The following is a 25,991-nucleotide window of genomic DNA, read 5'->3' on the forward strand; positions in this document are numbered from 1 at the left end:
TGCAGGGAGGGAAAAGATAATGACCACACACTGATCTCGAATAAAACAACTAACTCTCTTCTCTTAACAATGCCGTCAGCAAGAACGAGCAACAGGAAGAGAGAGAGAGAGAGCTTAACATGCGTTGAAGAGCGATTTACATTCAAATGCATCTGTAGCATCACTACAGGTTACTACGAGAACATCCTATAGTGTTGCTAGGTAACAGCCCCTGGAAGTCTGAATCAAAGCTTTGAATGGAGAGTTGTAAACATGTAATAAATTGCATGATATCATGTAATAAACTGTACTGACACTTTTAGCGTGGATTCACCTTTATTGGTGATCAATTTCAGACAAATAATTCCAGAATAGCCTGCACACCATCAGAATTATGTTTCGAAATTGAGCAGCAGTTCTTATTTGGAGCATACTACAAAAAATGAAAATTTAAATGTAAAATTAAAATAAATGAGTGAATAAATAAATAATGAGTTAGTTTAAATATTTATGCAAATATATTACAAGTAATTTAGTCAATAAATAAATAAATAAATAAATAAAAATAATATTTTAATAACAATAAAGTTTTTAATAATAATATTTTAATAATAATAATAATAATAATAATACAATATAATACAAATAATAATACAAAATTTATAATATAATACAATATATAATACAATATTATAATATAATATATAAAATAATAATATAATGTTTAATAATTTAATATATTATTTAATTGTTTAAAAATGACAAAAGCAACAGCAATTATACGCAGATGAGAAACTCAATTATTATTATTATTATTGTTAATATTATTAATAATAATAATAATAAATATTTCCATAATTAAATAAAAATAATAAAACAAATATAATAATAATAATAATATTAATAATAATAATATATTATATATTATATATATTTAATAATATAATTTCACATATTTTATAGAATTAAAAAAATGACACAAAAGCAGCATCAATCATACGCAGATGAGAAACTCATCAAATATTATTATTATTATTATTATTATTATTATTATTATTATTATTATTTATAATAAATAAAACTTAAATAATATATAATATTATAATAATACAATGTTATAATAATATAATTTAATATACTGTTTAATATTTTAAGAATAAAACAAAATTATCACCAATTACATGCAGATGATAAACTCATCAATTATTATTATTATTATTATTATTATTATTATTATTATTATTATTAATATTTTGTAATATAATAATACAATTTAATAAATATTATAATAATAACAATAATGATATAATATAATAATAATATAATATACAATTTTAATAATATAATTTAATATAGGATATAATATTTTAAAAATGACACAAAAGCATCAATTATACGCAGATGAGGAACTCATCAATTATAATAATAATAATAATAATAATACAATTTATTAATCATTCAATACAATATCACCAGAAATCACACTTCCGATTTATATTCAGAAGAGTCTTTTGGTAGTAAAATAAAAGTTTAATCTAAGAAAAAATAAAATGCATTACAAAAATAAATACTATGCTCATTTAGTATTCAGGTCTACTAATAAACATAAATTAGCAATTAGTGAATAATATTAAATAACAGTAAAATCAAGAAACAGTTAAATTACTAAAGTGGGTTGTGCAATTAAAGATAAATGATTTAAAATAAAATCATACATATTATTAAACCACACATTTACAGCAAGAAAGGGAAAAAAACAAGGATGTTTTAAAGAAGGAACCACAACTTTTATGTTCAACATTGGAAATTTTCTTCAGCATCTCCACTGCGGTCATGACAAAGCATCATGCCAAAGACGCAAAACCACTATTAATCCAATTGAGCAGAGAAACAAAACAATAAAGTGTCTCTAATAAATGTGGAGAGCGCCCAATTGAAATATGAGATTGAGTATTGAGTGAAAATCTGAGGCGAATATATACATGCAGTACATATATAGATATTGTTTCAGAGGCAATTTGAGTGGCCGGGGCCAATAAGTAGGCTGAAGGTGGCAGGCGGCGTCTCCCGAGCTGTGATGGGCTGTCAAACACCGGCCACTGATAAACGAGCAAACTCAATTGAAAGAGACATGTAATATATATCAGCGCTTTATTCTCTCCTCTCCCTGTATCTTTCATTTGCTCTTTTTTCCCCCCTTTGGTTTGCTGGTATTGCTACAGTCCAAAACCTGGAGAAAACTGAGAGACAAGACGAAATATTGCGGTATATTCAAAATCAATCTTGTGGTTCCCTGAATGATTTGCAAATTGGTTTTCTTAGTTTTTTGTTACACAGTTGATTTTGTAGAATATATTGGTCATTTTGTTTCCATTCGAGTTTTTAAGCCCCAAAAGAATGACACAAAAGCAGCATAAGCCATCATAGAAGTGGTTCACATGACGTGTATTACAAGTCATCTGAATATTTTTGCACACTGATGCAAATGTAAACAATTATTTGCTGTAAATCATGTGATCAAGTGCAGACACAAACAAATCCTTTGTTATCATCAGACATAAATCAGATATTCTGACAAATTCACACCAAAAACCAAGGATAATTTGACTGTAGGCATATACATTTGCAGTGGATAGTACCATAACACTAATTTAGAGCTTAACTTAGCTGATTATGATGATTGTTCTTATTATTTTTAAAAATGACTAAATTTAATAAATAACTTAAACAAATACCAAAAAATCAATTTCATGTATAACAATATGATTTTTTAAATTATTTTAGCATTTATATATATATATATATATATATATATATATATATATATATATATATTAAGAATAATAATAAAATAACCAAAATAAAAATAATTTTAAAAGGAGGTTTATTTCACTGTGGCGGCCTCTGAAATAAAGACTAAGCTGAAGGAAAATGAATGTATAATTTAAAATAATACAAATAAATAAATAAATAGATAAATATATATAAATAATAACAATTATAATAATAACAATGATAATACCACATGATGATAATAATAATAATAATAATAATAATAATAATAAAAATGAATAACAAAATAATAAATAGTAACATTCATAATACAAATAAAAATAAAAATTATAAAATTATGTAAAATAATAATAATAATAATAATAATAATAATAAAATGAATAATAACATTAATAATACAAATAAAAATGAAAATCATTTTAAAAGGGGGTTTATTCTGCTGTTGTGAACACTGAAATAGTGACTAAGCTGAGAGAAAATGAATGTACAATCCATTAATAATAATAATAATAATAATAATAATAATAATAATAATAATAATAATAATAATAATAAAATTAATAACAAAAAGAATAATAACATTAATAATGCAAATAAAAATAATTATAAAATAACAATATTAATAATAATAAAATGCATAATAATAAAATGAATAATAACAATAATTTAACAAATATTTATTTGTATATATATATATATATATATATATATATATATATATATATATATATATAATGATAATAATAATAATAATAATAATAATAATAATAATAATGATGATGATAATAGTAGTAGTAATAATAATAATAATAATAATAATAATAATAATAATAATAATAATAATAATAATAATAATAATAATGATGATGATAATAGTAGTAGTAATAATAATAATAATAATAATAATAATAATAATAATAATAATAATAACAAAATGAATAATAACATTTATAATAAAATATATAAATAATTTTTGGTTCATTATAATAAAACAAATTTAATTCATTAAATAATGGGTGGTTCATTACGCTGTGGCGATCTCTGAAATAGAGACTAAGCTAAAGGAAAATGAATGTATAATTAAAAAATAAATAGATACAAAAGAAAAATAAATAATCATAATAACAACAACAACAACATAAGCACACATGGACTCTGCATCTGATGGTTTTTGTATACAGAGTAGTATAGTACATGGTCTCGTGAAAAACCCAGAGCATTTATTATTTATGATGTCTAACCAACAAATCCTGATTCACAAATGCATTAGGCATAGATACCCTAATGTCCAGAAGGGCCAAGGTCTGTGTATGTGTTTGTGTATACAGTATGTTGATACAATGCCAGGAATATTGAACAGAGGTCAATAAGTGATAAATGAAGCTGCAGGTGATCAATAATGCCTCTGAAACAACGTGAGAGCTGTCCTTGCGAAGACTGAGCTAAAGCTGTCTGCCGTCTGCAAGATCAGCTGGTTTTATGCATAAAGGATGAGTCTAATCACTGACTAAATGGAGCTTTAAAATAATATTGTGAGGCATTTTCCAGCCAAGTGTCTACGGGTTGCATTTGTGGAATGTAGTCGATAACCACACACATATATTATTGTGTGGAGAAAAAAAAGGAAAGAAGAAAGAAGTTACAGTAAATCACTTATAATGGAAGCTTTTAAGTAGGTTTTTTGGACCAGATTGGTTTAGATTAGAACTCAATATACTGTAGATTTAAACAACAAAATATACTGTAATATTATAATGTAGTCATCTTTAGCACTGGCTTGTTGCAATTGTTATTTCATTTGTTTGTTTGTTTCTGTAATTCTTTAACTATGGGAACTTCCATGACCTAAACATGAATGAAAAATAAGACTTTTATAACTTTTTGTTATATTACAATATATCACAAGTTTCCAAGAGCAAATATTTGTATATAAAACATGAAAGTTAGAAGTAAAACATGCTAAATAGATAAATATGGAATTATATAATAACACATAAATGTAATTTTCATAACCAATAACATAAAAATGTTTATTTACATGAGCAATATCACACTCGTAGCAGTGCGATGGGGCTGTATATTGGCACATACAGATGTACAATGACATACAGCCACATCGCACTGCTACGAGTGTGAAATTTCGTTTATTCAACAGTTCGATGGCATAATCGTGTGTATAAAAAAGAAAATCAAAGTTGGAAAGTCTAAAAACCTTAATAAGAGGAACTACTTTTTTCCACCTTTACTTTAAATCTGCAGCTGACGACAGAAAAGCAGAAACCATTGCCCATTCACTAACGTCACTTTAGAGCTAGTATTTGAATGATTCTCTGGCATACTGTCTAAAGTGATGTCAAAACAGGTGGTAAGATTGTAAGGCTGAATGGCATTTAATGCCATCAGTCTACAGAGATATCTCCCAGTATTTCTCTGTAGCAATCGGGAGATCACAATATTACTATGGTATAAATACAGCTCTATAAAATACAAATGAGAGATCGACCTAGAAAGTCATTATGTTTACTAATGATTTGATCAGCTGTAGTTTGAAATTATGCTGTTTTTCTCTTAGGGCTTATTATGCAGTCTCTGTCGCCCTCTTGTGGATGAACATAATCAAAGACTGATTAATGGCCACCGAAGCACTGTCTCTCAGAAATTATAAACATTTCAAAATAGGCACTATTCTTATAAATAAACTGCATAGTTACTAGAGAACCACATTCTCGACTGAAAATGCCTCAAATGTACATTATGTTGTCCAACAGCAGCAATATAAACTGTAGAGTGTCCTCTGCTTGTCGCTCTATGTGGGCGGAGTAATACACAAGGATGAGGGGTTAAAAGGCTCGAAGAGTTCTGTTACTAGCAGAATATCACATGGCTATCAGCCAATCAGATTCAAAAAATAGACCTAAATGTTGTACAATTAAATTGATGGTTGGTGTTTTTGCTTGAAAATCTAATTCAGCCACGCTAAGGTTACAGTTAAAAAGTACATTAAAAATTGTTACCAAACATAATGTAAAAATCATTAATATATTGTAAACTTTTTTTTAAATAATAAGTAAAAATAATCTTGTAATCCTAATACTATTATCTTAAAAAAAACAACTCTGCAAGACCAAAAACTTACATAGTTGTGGAAAAGCCTATTTACATTAATATTACGTGCTAAAATGCTAATTAAGCCTATAGTTTAAGAATAAGTTCAATTGTGTTTGTCAAATTAATATATTCGAAAACTAACCATCACATTCAATTATAAATCTCTATTAAACTTTAATTCTACAAGCCCAATAATTCCAAAATAGTACTGCACAATATATCGTTTTAGCATCGATATTTCAGTGTACACATCTGCAATAGTCACATCGTAGCATGTGATGTCCAGTCATGATTATAGTTGATTAGGTACAATAGTTTAAATAGTAGAAAGTTTATCATTGGCATGTTTTTAAACCTGTGATTATTACTAAGTATTTCAACAACAAAGATAATCAACTATATATAATGTTAGATAATGTATAGATAATGCAACTATTTGTACTGATTTAATGCATGTTTTTTCATAATAAAAAATTTAAACGTAAAATAATCTTGATCATGATTTTTCCCCTAATCGAGCAGCCCTACTGTATATTCAAGTCATCAGGTGAAATTGCATTTAATGCAATAAAAACTAACTTCCAAATATCATGCAGCCCTACTTCAAAACCCTAAGCATTGTGCTAAAATGCTAAGTTGTAAAAAACCGAAAGTGATGACTACAGAGGGTTAACCTGCTGAAACACCTATGGACACACAACCTGCACTTTAAAATGGGTCATCACCAGACATCCACCATTTTCGCACCCCGTACTGGGAGCTCAGTATGTGCATGTCCGTTTGAGGACAAAGAGTTGCCTCCCATCCCACAGGCTCAGAGGAGGATTTGACCACGAGCTGCAGGAGGGTGTCAGTTTGAGGACACAACAAATGAGCGAGCAAGGTTGCAGAGATGCGCATTACAGATCAAGACAAGCTGCCTCGCCATTATAAAGCAGAGAAAGAACTCTCTTTAGAGCTTTACCTCCATAACAGGACAGGCTGATTCACATTCTAGCTCAGGACGACTCATTTCCCATTCTGCACATTAGTGAGTTACTGTCAAGCATTACGGTTATCATATCATGTTAGTCATAATGTAGCGCTTTGCCGATCATCGCTATATTTTCAGGAGCCGTGGATAATGTAAGTGCAAATGTGCAGGTCATACCCTTTCTTTCAGCTTGGCCACTTGTTCTCTGTAGAAAGCGTCCTGCTTCCGGAGCTCTTTGTCTCTCTCCTCTAACTGTCTGGCCTGTGGGAAACACACAGATAGATAGATAGAGTTGGATGCAGGGTATATTCAGTGCAGTAGAGTAGAGAGAGAAAAAAAACATCACTGAGTACCTTTAGAATCTGTAAAATTAGATGTTTAGAGGAATGTTCATGCTGCTTTTTTACATGCAATATAAGCAAATGGGAAATCAAGCTCCACAAATGATAAAGGTTTTACATTATGTTATGTTTCCTATATATGAAGCTTCTGTAGTCATTTGGTAGATTTTAAAAAGAGGCGTTTAGCAGAATGGTCATGCTGCTCTTTTAATTACATATAAACATGGACTGTTAAGCACCAAAAATGAGCACCCTAAAAATAACAGCAGACATTAGGGTTTATTTACTATGTTTAAATATCTGAAGTCATTTCATAGTCTTTAAATTGAGATGTTTAGACCAATGTTCATGCGCTATTTTCCATGTAATTGTGGTAAAAAAAATGTCTTAATCTAAAAAAAAAAAAAAAAAAAAAGTTTATTAAACTTAAAAAGTTTAAAAAGTTAAAGAACTATATTTATAGCTTCTTATGTATTAACTAGATTTTTAGCAGAATGTTCATGCTGCTTTTTTTTGCTCTGTGGTGGCAAATGGTCTGTTAAGCTTCAAAAATTACAAGCAGCAGCTCAAAAATAATATTACAGTTAAAAATATAATTTGTTTGCTAAATTCAAAAGTAAATTGACAGACGCGGAAAAGAAATGTTTATAAGAACATCCACACTATTTTTCCCATATAAAAATGGCAAATGTGCTGTGAATCCTTGAAAATTACATAGCAACAGCATAATTGTTGTCGATATTAATCATTTGTTACATTCAAAGCTTTCATAATCATTTGATAGACTTCCAAAAAGAGATTAGAAGAATGTCAGTGCTGTTCTTTGTCATATATCTAAGTTGTAAGTAACAAAGTACACTCAAAAAAATGATATGTTGGCGTTAATTAACTTTTTTTTGTCCACTGGTTCCACGTAACAGAGTTAAGTTACCTTTAAGAAAGAATATTAATTTTAGTGAACTTAAGTTAGTTACATAAAGGTAATGTAATGTTGTTTAGTTCAATCAACATAACATTTATAATTTAGCTTTAATCAATGTAGTTATTTAAGTTCAATTATTCTAAAATTGATATTGTTATGTTTAACCAAATAAAAAAACAGTTTCCGTTTCATTGAGTTTATTCAATAGCATTTTTACAGTTTTACACATTTTCCAGCAATAAAATGATTATCAAAATCCAAATACTGTCTTTATCTGTATCTTCACTTATTACAATACGTTAAAATATTAATACTATTAAAATAATAGTAATACAATTATGAAATAAATTGAAAACAATAAATTATTTTAAAAATATGCTTACAAAAACATCATAAAATACACTTTTCAAAATAATACTTTTCATATATTACAAAAACATTCAAAAATAATATTCTGCCTTCAAATGATTTATCAAAAATATACTTAGAAAAATTAAGTCTTCTTTGTAAACTATACTGTACCTTCTTTACACTGAAAAAGCAGATAACACTTCATGTTGTTCAAAGAAAGATTAACATTTTAAAGCAAAGTAACATGATCAGCACTACACCATAAATTAGACCAACCATCACAGAACATGCAATAGCTACACACATTCATCTCTCTGACACTTGCACCATTTATGTACATTTGCACCAGACACTTTCTTACAACCAGTCCCTATATCTAAAAAACAAAAAACAAAACATTGTGCATGAAGTCTGCTTCACACAGGTGTGTGGGCTTGACAAACCACATGTAGAAGCATTCTTAATTCTTACAATTTTTTGTGTAATTAGCACATCTTTGGTGTATTGCCTCTTCTTGTTGATTTGCTGAATGTGTCCTCAATTGTAAGTCACTTTAGACAAAAGAGTCCGCTAAATGTTAATGTAACTACTGTAGATTCATAAGGTGGTGTTGCACATCAAGGTTTGCGCTTCATCATGCCCAGCATCCTAAAAAAGTCAGGTAAGAGAATAAAACATTTACCAAAAGATCAAAGGTGAAAGGAGGAATTGGTTTAAGAGGAAAATACAAAATGTTTAAAAAAATAAAATAAAATAGCTTACCATGTACTCCCTCACTTAGGGGCTTTGAGGATGCATTCACACCTTTTTTTTCCACTGGTGATGTTCTAAATGACATGAAATGAAAATTGATTATTTACTAAATAATTTGTAGTTAAAATTACTAGTAATGTTTACTGTACATCATTTTAATGTGTGTATAGGCATCTAAAGGCATACTGTAGTAACTGTATGATCCACAGTCTCCTCTGCCAGATATGGGACTTTAGAGGTTGAGCTGTAAACCTGTGAGGGAGAAAATAGATGTGAGTGAGAAAAGATTTAAAATAATAAAATATAATTATATAAATAGCAAACTACTAAACTTAAAAACTTTAAATGTGTTAGATGACCAAACAAATAAGCTTACATAAATATGTTATCATGCTAGATGTCATCCTATTTAAGTGTCACATATGCTTTTTTGCTGATTTTTTTTTTTTTAAGTTAACAGGCTTGAATAATACAATTAGATAATAAATAACAATGTGCCAACACCACATTTTAATTGTTATTATGTAAGTTATCAAAACTGGCATTCAAACTCGACAAACTGCTTGACACTCATTTAAAATAAAGACTATCAAATCAAATAAAAAATCAAATCACTTTTATTGTCACATTATCAGCAGCACGTGTGCTATGATGAGTGAAAAGCTTAGACTATTCTAACATGACTATTCCTTACTACCAACGTTTGCAACTTTATTTTGGGGGAGTTAATATATACCAAGTATAAAATTTCACAGGAATGCAAAACAAACTATACATTTATCTGTCTATAATGTGGAAAAGACACAGGGAACATGGCAATTTCATAGCAATACTATACACAAACACAACATAGTATTACAAGAGAGTACATTTATGATTCAAACGTTGTCACAGCCTCAGTATAAATACTTAAAAAGTAAAAAAAAAATCTCACCTGTGTGTCCACATTGGGGAAAGCTTTGTGCACGTTCTCAATTTGTACTGTAATCTTCATCTTTTGATTCCCATAATATGGCGCCGAGCTGAGAGTGATCGTTGTGGTTTGAATCTTTTTACTTCCTGTGTTGTTTTGAAACTGCGCATGTGCAGATATTACTCCACCTATTGACCAAAATGCAGTACTGCAGAAGCAACACAACTCCCTTTCATTCATGTTAATTAAGCGAGCTGTTTAAATGTGAAAACTTACTTTCTCTAATTTTTTCCAACACAACACTTTTATTTTTAATACACAAACATAAGCAAATTGTTTAATTTTAACTTAGTTACATTTTTTGGTCCAACTAAAGCCACAATTCATTTTTTTGAGTGTATACTAAAAGTAGTCTAAAAGTAACTTGTTTACTGTAATTACAGATTCTGAGATCATTTTATATAATAAACAGTGAGAAATTGTATTTATTTTTAATGCTCATTAGAACCAACAATTACAGTACATATTAAAAACTTTAAATAAATGCACAGTTTCTTAAAAATAACCAGATAAACCCATGCAAATTAAGCAAATTTGTGTAGTTTTATTCATTTATTTATTTAAATCGACTTAAATATTGATCTTTTCCTTACATAAAAGCTATTGTGTGTCTTAAGAAGAATTAGAATATAGAAGATTGGTGTTGCAAAGCTTTCAATGGTGTTTTAAATCATTTTCAGCTTAATAGCCTCTGGTCACTATTGACTTTTATTGTATGGGAAAGATTGTTAAAAAATCTCCTTCTGTGCTTCATGAAAGAAAGCAAGTCAGGTTCATGAGTGAATATGACATTTGGAGGGTATCTATTAACATAACTTGAGTACATTTCTTCAGCCACTCTCATAACTACTAGTCTATAGTAAAATGTATATAATTTTACACACAACAGCACAGTAGCTTCTCTAGCACGAAGGGATGCATGGAATCATTACGGCCTCAGGTTGCTGGTATATTGTGAGAGAAGTCATACATCTTTGATTATTCCAAGGGCATCAGTTCATGACGAGGTTCATGCGGGAGCGTCTCTGTGTGTTAAAGGCTTAGTCTGTGTGTAGTGTGATAACATCAGCTGTGGAAGAAAAGGGAATCTTTATGGTCTTATCCATGATTCTCTGTCCTATCACTCATGCCTCTCCCCGTTGACCTTCAGCTACTGGAAATGACCCTCACCCATTTATAACACACTCGCAGAGGAGATGCAGTACACTGACAGCCATGTTTACTCATTTGATTTGTTTTATGGCTTTTTGGGTCTTCAGTGCTTTCTTGAGAAAAAACAGACAGGTATGTTTGATTAGTGGTCTTATTGGCAGATCAAGGTAGAAAAAAAGTATTTATATATAAATATGTTTATAAAAATAGTATTATTTAAATAACATTTGACCAATATGTAACCAAATATATATCTGGTTGATTACCAACGAAACACTTATATTAAAAGATAAATAAATCTATTTAATTTACAAATTAAGTTATGTGTAATAAAATGAAATTACACAGGAGGTAAATTTTTTCATTAAGAACACAGATACTTTTTTCTAATTTGGAGTAAATGAATTGAGTATATTTCACCAATACGCCCAGATTTTTCTCGAATTGTAACATTTTAATGTAATATTATGTGTTTATATATATATATATATATATATATATATATATATATATATATATATATATATATATATATATATATATATATATATATATATATATATATTCTTCTTTAAAGGAAATCTTCTAAAGGATATGTAGCCCATGATTTACTGTTTATAGTTGTTGTTGTTAAAGGGAAGAAAATACAAGGCATATGCAAGATCTGTAGGTCTCTTTCTGTATAAGAGATTATGCAAGTTATATACATATTTTCTATTAGAAACTCAAAATAAAAATAAAAAAGAAATTACACAGGAAAAAAGTATTGAACACATGAAGAAAGGGAGGTGTCGAAAGGCAGTGAAAGACCAGACAGTAGCTAAAATCTCTCAGAAGTTAAGCAACTTCCTATTAAGAGCTTCCTTGGGTGTGTTTTGGATCATTGTCTTGCTGAAATGTCCACTGTGGTTTTATCTTTATCATCCTGGTAATGTAAATGCTGGACTGAAGTATTTCATACTCTCTTTCATACAGACGGTTGCTCAATTACCACAGATTATATATATTATATATATATATATATATATATATATATATATATATATATATATATATATATATATATATATATATATATATATATATATATATATATATTACAAATGGATTTTCAGGGAACACAATATTATGACTATAAGGATAAATTACATATTTGAATATGATTTAAATAAATACATATTTAATATATAAGTAATTTTGTATCTAATGCATGTAGATATAATAAGTCTGTCAAGGCTGGTGACAAATTACAAACTGATTAAAATTATAAATATGCCAGGTGAAAACAAAAACAAATATACAACCAAACAAACTAATATTAAAAAAGCTAAAGCTTTAAAGCTTTAAGCTAAAGCTAATATTGAAATAGTTTGCGTAGTCATAAGATACTTAATATCCGACAAGTTCATTTCCCATAAATCAATCATTTTTAATATAGCTTTATTTTGTATTTATACATATTCTATTTTTTACTATAGTTATTTTGTTTTAGTTGACTGTCATAACTATAACAAAAGGACATTTTATGTTATGTTGTGCTGGTAGTTGCAGATGTAACAAAACATCCATGCAGAAGCTCTGATTGTTATAGATTCAGCAATTTCCATTCAGCCATGATTAATTTATTTTGCGAGGAAAAAAGCATCCCATTGCATGTTTAAATTGTGTAGCAGAGTATTAAAACAGCAATGAAGAATTATTTCTAAGCTGGTGTACAAAGAACGCCAAAGAAAAGATGGCATCAATGAAAAAAAAATTACGAGAAAAAAAAAAAACTCTGCAGTAAATCACACAGAGAGAGAAAGAGAGAGAGAGAGAGAGAGTACAGTGTATTTAGGCATGCAGTACTGCAGCAGGAAGCAGGTTGAGGCAGATATGGGACTTATAAATCAAATCTCTCTTGTGCCTTACCTTTCTCTCCATCTGCTGGAGTGAGGAAGCAGAAAGAAAGGGAGAGAGAAAGAGAGAGAACAGCTATTTAACGATGAAGTTCCTATAATTACATTCAGTATTCAAAAGCTGGAACACACACGCACACACACAGACTGCAGTGTTGGTGTACTGCATGAACACAGTAGCAGCACAGTTATCAAACACTGTCACAAGGTGAGAAAGAGATCTTCACAATAAACTGAAAATCTGATCTAATCTAAATCTAATCAGAGCAGAGCGATCTCCATCAGAGCTGAACTCAAGCACTCATGAAGGCCACGCTGCTGAAGAACTTCTCTGGAACACACACACACACACACACACACACACACACACACACACACACACACACACACACACACACACACACACACACACACACACATTATATATATACCCACAGGTAAGTCTGCTTTGATTTCTAGGTCACTAAGAAGTGTTAATAATCCCAGAGAAAATGTAACTTTTTCATTTTCCCCACATGAATTTATGCTAATTCTTATTCGTCTTCTAATGGGAAAAATAACATCACCGCATGATACATATTGAAGCGAGATTTTTTTTCTGCAGGCAATAGATGCTTGCTCTAACAATTTAGATTTCAGGGCACTGTTAAGAGGTTTCAGAGGTATTAGAAGGTTTGTATTTTATTTATTTATTTATTTTTTGCATTTTCTCAATTGTCAAATGACAATGAGTTTGTTCTAAAGGATTTTACATAATTTATAGATTTATGATCAAGTCTAATAGTTTGTAAAAAGGTAAACTACAATATTTTTGAATGATACCATACAGTACATACCTGCCAACACTCCAATTTTTCCCTGGAGTCTCCTGTATTTCAGACCCATTTCCCATATTGTTCTGTCTCACGGAAAACTCCCAGAATTCCACCACCCCCTCCCCCCAGCTTTTTGGTACAGTCCAGCCTGAAACCTGGTGCATGTTCGCGCACCAAACCCAACGCGCAACCATACCCATGCGCAGTTGAGCACCAAACCCAAAGCTCTTTACTTCGCTCGCACCCCCCTACCAAAACATTGACAAAGTCTCTGAGACGTTTTACAGGATTTTGCATGATTTATAGATCTATAATCAAGTCTAATAACTTAAAAAAAAGGTAAATTACTTTTATTTGGAATGATACCACATGTGAAACAACTGTTGAGATTTTGTGTTTAAGTCAAAAATCATAAATATGAGGAATAGAGATGCTTCTGTTAGCAAACACTACTGAAAATATGAATAAATTTATATTGTTAAGAGGTTGCAGAGGTATTAGAATGTTGTTGTTGTTGTTGTTGTTTTGCATTTGGTTTTTTTTTGTAATTGCATGCTAACCCAAATGAAATCCATTGACAAAGTCTCTGAGAGTTTGCTATACATCATTTTACATGATTTAAAGATATATGATCAAGTCAAAATAGCTTTTAAAAAAAGTTCCAGTACACTTTTTTGATTGACAACGTATGTGAAACATCTGTTGAGGTTTTAAGTTTAAGTCAAAAACCATAAATATGAGGGATTTTGTTAGCAAACGCTGCTTATTTAACATTTGTATTGACCAGGGATGGAATGATTACATCAAAACTATGAAAAACAAAATGAAATAAATTAAAACTTCGCTGAGCTTATTAAACTGAAATAATCAGCTAGTTGCCAGGGAAACCTTTCCAATTCTTATTAAAATACAACTAAAAATAATGCACAAATAATCTACAGAAAGGTCTCTTGTTAACAAGCACTAATAATGAGAACTATATTTGTGTAGCATTGAATAACTCATGTTTTAATTTAATTAATACTTTTTTTATTAATTTAATTTTAATTTTGAATATAATACAAATATTCTGGAAGGATGCATCCGCCGATCTGCATTACAAAGAATATGCTTTAAACAATTAGAAAACGAGTTCTGTAATTAAAAAGACAGTCAATTAAATGCTGATAGACTGAGAGATGCTTCTTTTATGAGGCCTGAAGGATGTCATTGGTCACCATAAGCCCAACAACCGAAAATACAGTCAATCTTTCGGCTTATGGCAGTATGGCAGTGTATAATTGACAATATTTTTCTGCTGCTTGGTTAAACTACTTATTTAAAATGAGCTGAATTAATACAATTCTTAATTTGAGCTGGGACAACAAGGAGGAATTGCGACCCACCAATACCGATATTTTAAAATTCCGATTTCAGTTTTTTGGTTAAGTTTGACCTGCCATTACTGATATTTAGTAATTCCAATTTACATTTTTTGCGTGACCTGCCGATAACAATATTTGGAAATTCTGATTTCTTTTTTTGGTAAGTGTGACCTGCCAATATCAATATTTACTGATTCCGTATTCCCTTAAGTGTGACCTGCCGATACCAATATTTTAAAATCCTGATTTCATTTTTTTGTTAAGCTTGACCTGCAAATACCGATATTTACTAATACTGATTACTCTTTTTTTTTTTTTTTTTTTTTTTTTGGTGTGACCTGCCTATACTAATATTTACTGATTACAATTTCAGTGTTTTTTGGTAAGTTTGACCTGCAAATAGTGATATTTACTGATTCTAATTTCTTTTTTTTTTTTTTTGGTGTGACTTGCCGATACCAATATTTACTGATTGCGCTTTTCGTTTTTTTGGTAAGTGTGACCTTCCAATACCGATATTTGATGATTCCAATTTTATTTTTGGGGGATTAAGCGTGATTTATAGATAACAGCATTTGCCAATTTCGATTTCCAATTTTTTGGTAAGTGTGACCAAGTCATGAGATGATAACCGTTTATACCACGTGGTTTATACCGTGGTTTGGAAAAGTCAAGGTTTTAAAACTGTCAGAATTTTCTGCTATACCATCCCTAATGTATGTGAACAACCTTTTATTTACGTTTTTTTTGTTGTTGTTGTTGTTGTTGTTTTAGGACATCAGTGTCTCCAGCAGAAAAGATATCCAAAGATGCCATTTTAAATTATAAAAAAGTCAATGTTTTTGAAACAAATGAAGACAGCAGAATTCAATTATTCTTTTGAGTTATTTAACCTGGCATGTTTACTATTCCAAAATATTTAAAAGTTTCTCAAAATAAAATATGTTGTGTTCAAAATGGAAAAAAAAAGTTTTTGTTTTTTACCTGGACAATTAAAAAGAATATATTTTAGAACGATATTCACAAAACTGTGAAACAGTGATATTCTTATCCAAGGTTATCATACCGTCAGATACCATCTTATACCGGCCCATGCCTAGTGTGGAACCCTTTATTTCTTACACTGTACAGTGTGAGGCAACTTAACAAATTTAAGAGGATTGAACATAAAACAATTATGTTTTCACAAAAAATCTTAAGAATTGTGTCGTTTAAGCTTATTTTTACTTAAGGAGTTTAAACTTGCATCAACATTTTTTTGGAGTGTACACTGTACTGTATGCCAGTGTATGGCAGCATATAACACACTTTAATAGCACCACAATCACAGTTTAAATAGCGTCCAACACCTGCAGCAGAGAAGACTGAACTGCTCTCCAAAAACACCCACCGCCCTTGATAGAAGCGGAGCAACCCTCCAGCAGAATAAACCTGACCTCTGCACAGTTCCTCTCCAGCGCTCACGCAGTCCACACAACCACATTCAAGACTGCAAGCCAATCTGGGCCCTTGCGTGGGCGAGAAGCATTGTGGGTAATCAGTCAAGGAGACATTAGGGCTCCAAATTTTTCTATGGAAAGAAATGCAGCTTCCACTATTGACCTTCAGCCACACACACACAAACAGAACGGAGCAGCTGCATTCACAGGCCAGTAGGTAAACACAGTGAAAGCGTATCCAATGAGCAATTAAAGAACAGGGAGACGCCGCTACTGATGTGCGCGCAGGGATTTCCCCTCTCACAGGGCATATGGCAGCCCTCCGTCACTCGGTCACACAGGCTGTCAGGATTATTTCCATCACATCACACTCATTCAGTCTCCTGCAGGTCATATAATCACATTACGCTGCTAACAAAAGGTCCTGAGTCACGTGACCGATCGTCTGCTATTATTCCGCTAATGAAGAACAGGGAGTGGGATGGGAAGACGGGAAATGAAAGTGAAACTACAAACATTGAGAACAAGAGGAGGGGAGGGGGGGGCAATGAGAGTGATTTATTATAAAATAAGTCACACCTCTCGTGTTGGGATGACAGAAAGAGACTCACAGGAAACTACAATGTTCTACAAAGATGTTTTATTTGAAGAAATTGTGAAACCACATTGGAACAGTATTGAGCTGAAATAGAAATGATCATTGTTTTGTTCTCCTTCTGATTGATATACTGCAAAAATAAGCTCCTTAAAGTCGCCGCTTTTGCAAATACAGCATCCAATACAGCAGTAGTTTACAGCGGTGGGGTTCGCGGGACAATTGGGTGGTTATGAGGTTTTGCTTGGTGATTTCTAAAAATCTAATTCAATTCATTAAACTACAATTACCATATTTTATCTGTAACCTACAGAAGAAAAATAGTAGTTAATAGTTAATAGTAATAGTACAGTAATAGCAGTTAATGGTAAAAGCCAATAGTAGTTAGTAGTTAATAGTAATAGTATAGTAATAGTAGCTAATAGTAATAGTTAATAGTAGTTAATAGTAATAGTATAATAATAGTAGTTAATATAGCAATAAAAAAGCCATCAGCCATTCGATTTTTTTTTTTTTTTTTTTTGCGACCTCTGTGGTAATTACGTTATATTAAAAAGATCAGACTGATTTTATGGCACCATGTTAAATGTTCTGACACCTTTACGGTATTTATGTACATAAAAAGTAAATACAGGCCACAACTGAAGATGAGGGATGGTCTCTGAGTGGCGTTCTTCAATATTAAATGATGAATAAACTTGGGTCTGTTGGTATGTGTGTACCGTTGTGTACAAAGCAGGGATGTCCCTATCACGTTTTTTTGCCCTGGACTCTTTTCATTTTGATTATCTACCGAAACCGAAACCTGATCTAATACTTCTATCATACATAAAAAAAGAATAAAGAAAAGCGTAGAAACAAATTGTTTTATTTAATTCACCTTATTTTAACATTGAACAACTCTGTTAACAAACACAGGGCATTTTTTTTTCTCCCCTCTTCAGACTCTCCTGCAGCACAAGAAAACTCATCTTCGGCTGGGTTGCCTGGGTAAACTCATTGTATTGTGTTAAGTGTTTTTAAGGTGCCTTATTAGGTTTGTTGTGTTAAATGTAGCCTTTTCCTTTCCACTTCTTGCAATCCCAAGTTTACATCTTACAGTTTGCTATGACAATGTTGTCGTCATCAACTTTATAATACCTCCAGACTGCAGACTTACTCGCGCTTTCCGCTTCAAGCTGCTTCCGTGTTCTATTTTGCCGGCATTTAACCAAGAGCATCTCTGCAACAAAGTGATGTCATGCCACATGCTTTGCTGTTTCTGTGTGAAGTCAAGAAAGAGGTCTAACTGTGTGCAACCGCATAAATAGATGTGTTAAAAAATAATTAGAATACACTGCGTATACATATATATTCAAGTCCTGATCAGGAGGTAACGTCCAATTCCGATCGAGTCTAAAACCATGTGATTGGACCTGATTTCCGCTCACGTGATCGGATCTGGACATCCCTTGTACAAAGTTTCAATATTTATAACCACCTCAGAGGATATTGGGGGTCGCGAGTCATTGACATTGTTATTTTGGGCGTTGCTGGCTGAAAAGTATTGGAACCCTTTCTGTACAGGACTAATTCAACATGAATTGCATACTTTATATAAAATATATATATGCATACTTTATATAAGATATTTTAATTATTCATTCATTCATTTACTTACTTTTCAGCGTAGTCCCTTTATTAATCTGGGGTTGCTACGGCAGAATAAACTTATCCAGCATAAGTTTTACGCAGTGGATGCTCTTCCAGCTGCAACCCATCACTGAGAAAATAATTTATTTATTATAAATAAAATGATTAAAATTTTATGTTTGGCTAATTAGTGGCTAATTCCCATGTATTTGTGTGTAGCTTTATTCTATCTGTGCATTTAAGTAAAAAGGATATCAAATTGATGAAGTTTGTGTGACTTAATCACCAAAATGTAAAACATTTACGGTTATTGGGTCAATTTAAGTTGTTATCAGTTTTCTGGGTTTTCTATAAATAGATTTGAGTAAAAATGTTGATTTGTGGTATATTTATTAAACTTGCAATAATATGTTTTCAAAATGTCAATATGGATATTATTATAAAGAGCATTTATTTGAAGAAAATAAGTCAATCAATAAACCAATAAATCAAGAGAGGGAGAGATGGAGAGAGAGAGAGAGAGAGAGAGAGAGAGAGAGAGAGAGAGAGAGAGATTATAATATTGTAAATGGATCATTGTAAATATACAGATTATTATTGTTTTTATTACTGTCTTATCCTAAAATGATTGTTAAATGTACAGGCCATTCTGATCGATTATTATTATTTTTATTGATATATTTATATGAATATGATATATTGAATAATACTATGATATATTGAATAATATGATTTATTATTAAGGCTTTTATCTTATTTATTTTTATTTTTTACTTTATTTATTTTTTTGTAAAAACATCACACCAAAGAGTGTACATCATGTATACATGTTAACAAAATTATCCCAGTGTTATTACCTGATACTAACTAGAACATGCACCAAAACACTAGCAAACAATACAGCAATTATACAGCACAATAAAAAATAAAAAAAAACAATAAAGAAATCTCAGCCAGACTAATGGAATAAGAAACAAAACAGAATGACATTTAGGCTATTATTTAATAATATATCTCTTTTTTTACTACTACTATTGACTGTGTTTACTCTGTTTTTTTAATTATATGTGTATTAGGCATTGGCCGGAATAAGATTCTGATGATATGATAACCTTGGATAAAAACATCACAGTTTTACGGTATTTTGATTACTGCTCTAAAACATATTATTTTAAATATCTGTGTAAAAAACTAAATAATTCAAATGAATCATTGACTTCTGCTGTCTTCATTAGTTTCAAAAACACATTTCTTTACAATTTAAAACGGCATCTTTGAATATCTTTTCTGCTGAAGATAGTGTTGTCCTAAAAAAAAAAAACATAAATAAAAAAAATCTTACACACACCTTAGGAACAGTATAACAGAAAAAGTTGGTGGTTTTAACACCTTGACTTTTTCCAAAGCGTGGTACACCTTGAAAACAGTTATTGCCCCATGCCTAATGTGTGTCCTTTTTTTTTTTGTAAACTTTATAAATGCTTTGGCAATACGTTTGTAACATTTGTCTTGCCAATCAAGCAATTATTGAATTGAATTGAATTGAGAGAGAGAGAGACGTTTTTAAATTATTTTTGCAATTTATCTTGAATAAAGTTTATTCTAAAAGTTACACAATTTCAGATAACAATGAACTATTTTATTTCAAAAGGTCAAAAAAATTATATTTTTCATTACATGCGTTAGAAACTTCGCTATCCCTCAGACAATATTTGCGCTGTGTCTTTGCCCACTCACACTCATTATGAAATAAATAAACGATAGCTCAAAAAAAAAAAAAAAAGATTATTTTCAATCTAATGCCTTAATGCACAATGCCGTAAGTGCTCCAGCTAAACACAATAGCTAGACACAGGGGGACGAGTCAGCCAGCCAATGTGCCATAGACAGACATTAAGTTGATTAGAATCCAAACTCTTCTTTTAAAAACACCATCAGCGGTATCAACAAAGGCATCTTTTGTGAGATGAGCAACAAAAACAGATGCCTGGTGACATTTATCATTCTGTATCCGCTAAGCAAGAACTCAGCGAGACCCAAAGCAACAGATGGGATGCATTTCCTCCGGCACTAACTCAAAAAATAAAAATAATGCGTCTAAAAACTTTGTTTTAATTGCAACCCCGACTCTTCCCACACAATCTTCACTCTCGCACAGGCATGATGACTTCAGCATCAGAACAGCAGACCCCATGGTCAAATTAAACGGGTCATTTAGAAGGAAGAGTTTCTTGCTGAATATCAATTAGATGCAGCTGAATAATTAAGAACGGCATTGTTTTTAATTAGCCGAGCACTGCAAAGTTTAACAATGTACCGTCATAACAGGTAAAAGCATGTGCTGCGTCAGTGAAATATTTTAAAACATCACCCTGTTCTTCCTTAGGCAGCTGATTTTGTGTCCGTGAAGGTTTGCGCATTGGTCCGCTTCTTAACAAAGCATAAAAAAAGCGCTTGTAAGCACTGCCCGCAGCCACCCACACATATGACAACAAATCAAGCTCTTTGTTAAAAACGCTGTCTTTTTCACCATGACCTTCGACAACCAAACTGAGCGAGGTCAGAGTTACTCAGGCCCCGGCATCCATCACCAGGAATTCAGTTGCCAGAACAAACTCACAATGTGCCAAAAGTTCACCAGTCCAGCAGGCACAGGTCAAAGGCCAAATGTCAGGTCAAGGCAAGCCTGTTCAGACCTAATTGGCACTGAGAAGAGCGGGAATAAAGGTGATAATGAGAAGGTGTAAATGTGTACGTTTAAGGAAAAAGACTCCTGGTGGTTTGCACAGTTCGAAGGACGGTTATTAGGACCTTGATTAATATCCTGTCAAAGTGTTTTGGGGAAATCAATGCTGATCAACTGTCAGTGTGCATCTGACAAGAGCAATTTGTGTAAGCAAGGCCAGATAGTTGGAACTGTGCAGGCTTTGGTCTTTAGTATTAATAGTTTAGATCTTTAGTTTAGATGCTGGTTTTAAATCCTGCTCCGAATGGTGCAAGTAGAACAAGATAGATTCCAATTTTTAAGGTGATCCAGATGCTAGATGATCTAGATGCTAAAGATTCCCTCCAAGTTGGAGGTCTTCATGGTGCAGGGCAGATAGTGAGCAATAAGTTGCCCTCTAGGTTTAAACTCTCAAGGTCACTGGCTTTCAATAGTGCTGCCTTCCAAAGCCCTTCATCGATCAGTCAAGGGTGGGATTGAGGTTTAGGGGGGGTTAAGTGTGACAGACGCAATTCAGTAGGAGCAGAATGTATGTACTTTTTTTTTTTTTTCAAGAATTTCCCAAATGACGTAGCTGTATTTTCTATAATATTTTTTTTTTTTTCTGAAGAAAGTCTCATTAGTTTTATTTTGGCTAGAATAATAATAATTAAAAAAAAATTTTAAAGTCAATATTATTAGCCTCCTTAGGCAATGTTTTTATTTGATAGTCTACAGAACAAACCAACGTTATACAATGACTTGCTTAATTATCCTAACTTGCCTATTAACCTAATTAATCTAGTTAAGCCTTTTAATGTTACATTAAGTTGAATACTATGTTGAAAAATATCGAGCCAAATATTTTGTACTGTTATCATGGCAAAGATAAATTAAATCAGTTATTAGAAATGAGTAATTAAACTATTATGTTTTCAGAAATGTGCAGAAAATAATTGTTCTTTCTGTTAAACAGAAATAAGGGGAAATATATACAGACAGGCTAATAATTCAGGAGGGTTAATAATTCTGACTTCAACTGTATGTGTTGTATAGGTGAATTAGCGATTTGTAAACATTTCAGGTGCGCACATCACTGCAGAAATAAAAAAACCGGGAGCTCTGGCATTTACAGCGAGGGAGTGACATCCGATGCGGTACAGAGCTTGTTGTTGTAATAGAGATGAGTTATATTGATTACATATTATATATACTATTTACAGAATGCTTTCAGCATATTATAACAGCTTGTCACTTGTATTTGGCAAAATTAACGTTAACATTCGTCTGACAGGTCCATTTGCTATAGTACCCTCCAAATGAATAATTGGATGAGACGAAGTGGTCAAGCATTCAGTGCCACAAAATACACAACTCAATGAAATTCCAAGTGTCTTTACAAGTGGGAAGTTAAAGGCCTACAAGTCTTTGGATGCTTACAATTTTGTTCTGTGTGGTCATGTGCAAGAAATAATGTTCCATGGTTACCAGATTTAAAACTTTATAGTGCTAAAAACCGAGGTCCTGCCAAGCCAAAGACAAAGAAAGAAGACGGCACTGTACAAGGTCTGGGTAATCATCAACAAGCAAAACAACTGCACCTGTATGTGAACTTACATTTTGACATTTCATTCTTAGCATTGAGTGTCAGCAGTTTAATGAACCATATTTACTGTTTATGCTGAAATCACACATTGCTGCAATCAAAAACGAGCAATGTGTATGATTCAGCATAGCGAGTAATGTGTATGATTAAGCATAGCAAGTAATGTGTATGATTCAGCATAGAGAACTGCAGAGTCAAGCATTTTTAATTAGGTCCTCACTCCATTCAGCTCTTCTGATGGCTTTTGGCCAAAGAGGTCTGCAGTTGGCCTTAAAAGCAATGGATAGATGGTATACGGTAAAAATTTAGGTTTTTTATTTTTGGACTTTCTATTTTGGCATCCTACAGCACAACACGACATGTTTGCAGTTTGTCTTTTGCAACCAGTATGCGCAGATGAACCTGTGTGACGTCATGTGTGATAAAGGTTGGTAGTTCCCCTATACAACTGCATCTGAACAATTTTCAACTCTTCAGACCATCCGAATTCGCATTGTACACGCCAGCCTATGCATGTCCTTATAGGACAATTTTTCAACCCCCAGAGATCACATCCAGCTAAAAGGTGTGTGGGAAGCCAGTGTATTACCCAGCAGTCTGTCCTGCTATGACAGTTAGGGTCAGTGTGTAATTGAGAGGGATGCTGCACAGAGGTCAGGGGTCATTTGTGCGTAGGCAGAAGGAGCCGGCGGCCCCCTGTGCAGAACTGGGCATGTCCTCTACTGAGACACAGGGGGAAAAAAATGAACCGTCCTGCCAGAGTCCGAGGCCTCATTTTCTGTGAGCAAAGATCAAATTAGCGGTGAACCAGAAGGCCTGTCCTATACTATTAAAAAGACCAGATACAAAGATTTCCCAATCAGACTTGGTGCCCTATATCCAGACCCCCGCTCTAAGAATGCCCTGGTACTCTGACACCACAATCGATCCACTGCCCTAAAACACACAAAGCATGCACATGCTCCTCTGTCCACCTGTCAAGAAGTATCCCGATCCAATCCATATGAACTGACAAAGTCACCAGATATGCTCACAGACAGATATATCAAAATTAGTGTCAGGCTGAAAAATATTGTCATTTAAATGTTGTGCATTGTAATCCGAACTTCTGCTCGTTTAAATCAGTTTCTGTTCGGTCCTTTTTCTGAGGTCATCAGATCACTAAATATAATTAACCCAGAGACCAATTTCATCAAGTAAACAAAGGCAATGCACGTTATCCAAAGCAATTAAATACAAATAATTAATATATTACAAAAAAATAAAGATAAAATACAATTTTCTCTCCTCATATGACATATCCACCCACCTTGACTTTCTAGAAATTATATATATATATATATATATATATATATATATATATATATATATATATATATATAAAAATATAGCTACACGATATTGGAAAATCTAACATTGCGATATTTTAATAGTCTGCGATATATATTTTGATATGAATTCAATTTCACCATCTGCATATGATGACATACAATTTTATCTGCATAAAATAAACTGTGTTTTATCATTTTCCAAGTCTAACAGTATTCAGTTACAGTAATTAAAAATACAAATAATAATAAACAATAAAATTATTCTTTACTAATGATACAATTCCTTGTGCCAAATACTTTTAAAACCCTCATAGTCACATGCTTCAACCACACAGCATATCCTGCAATGTGACAATTGCAAATGATCACATTGCGATATTGATGCTAAAACAATACAGTGTGCAGCCCAAATAGTTGAAGTCAAAATTATTAGCCCCCCTGTTTATTTTTTACTCAATTACTGTTTAACGGGGAGATTTTTTTTTTCAACACATTTCTAAACATAATAGTTTTCATAACTCATTTCTAACAACCTATTTATTTTATCTTTGTCATGATGACAGTACATAATATTTTATTAGATATTTTTCAAGACACTTCTATACAGCTTAAAGTGACATTTAAAGGCTTAACTAGGTGGTTATGTAGGCAAGTTAGGGTAATTAGGCAAGTTATTGTATAATGATGGTTTGTTCTGTAGACTGTCGGGAAAAATGCTTAAAGGGGCTTATAATTTTGTCTTTAAAATGTCTTTTAAAAACTGCTTTTATTCTAGCCGAAACAAACAAATAAGTCTTTCTCCAGAAGAAAAAAAATTTCCTTGCTCTGGTAAACATAATTTCGGAAATTTAAAAAAAGAAAAACCCTTCCTCTTAGACTTTAAAAATAAAAATAATAAATAAATAAATATGTGTACATGCATGCATGTATATAGCTGACCTATTTGTCCTGCCCCTGGCTTAGTTAGGAAAGGAGAGTGTTTTTTTTTTATTTATTTTTTTTTATTATTATCTACTGCTGTACCCTTTGTGTATTTGTATTTATAAAATTTCTGTATTGTTGTATCAATTAATATTTGTTTTATCTATAATGTTATTTTTTCTATCTTATTATTATAATATATAAATATTTTTTTATATATATTTTTTTTTATTATTTTCCTTAATGCAAGAATATGTAATTGTATTACTTTATTCAGAGCGAAAGAAAATGTGAGCAAATTGTGTTCTGCTACTACATTGGAGCAGTTGATGTCTAATGAT

The 25,991-nt window shown here is 31.6% G+C and overlaps 1 protein-coding gene and 1 long non-coding RNA gene across 7 annotated transcripts in view; both read right to left on the reverse strand.

Annotated features, from left to right (window-relative positions):
* Positions 1-25,991, reverse strand: part of chchd3a (coiled-coil-helix-coiled-coil-helix domain containing 3a) — a 113,586-nt gene that overhangs the window by 28,019 nt on the left and 59,576 nt on the right. For 4 of the 6 annotated variants that reach the window (NM_001309796.1, XM_073945917.1, XM_009300263.4 and 1 more), the window contains exon 5: positions 7,031-7,114. In NM_001309796.1, coding sequence (NP_001296725.1) covers positions 7,031-7,114 — 84 coding nt within the window. Of the gene's footprint in view, positions 1-7,030; positions 7,115-13,256; positions 13,272-25,991 lie in introns of all 6 variants that reach the window. The other 2 variants (NM_214804.2, XM_009300261.4) reach the window with 1 other exon arrangement.
* On the reverse strand, positions 8,300-10,250 carry LOC137491534 (uncharacterized). The gene is made up of 4 exons (XR_011011499.2): positions 10,155-10,250; positions 9,407-9,472; positions 9,230-9,294; positions 8,300-9,115 (listed from the first exon to the last, which is right to left on the reverse strand). It is a non-coding gene; the product is annotated as an uncharacterized lncRNA (long non-coding RNA).

Source organism: Danio rerio, chromosome 4, assembly GCF_049306965.1.
Source record: "Danio rerio strain Tuebingen ecotype United States chromosome 4, GRCz12tu, whole genome shotgun sequence".
NCBI classification, from domain to species: Eukaryota; Metazoa; Chordata; class Actinopteri; order Cypriniformes; family Danionidae; genus Danio; species Danio rerio.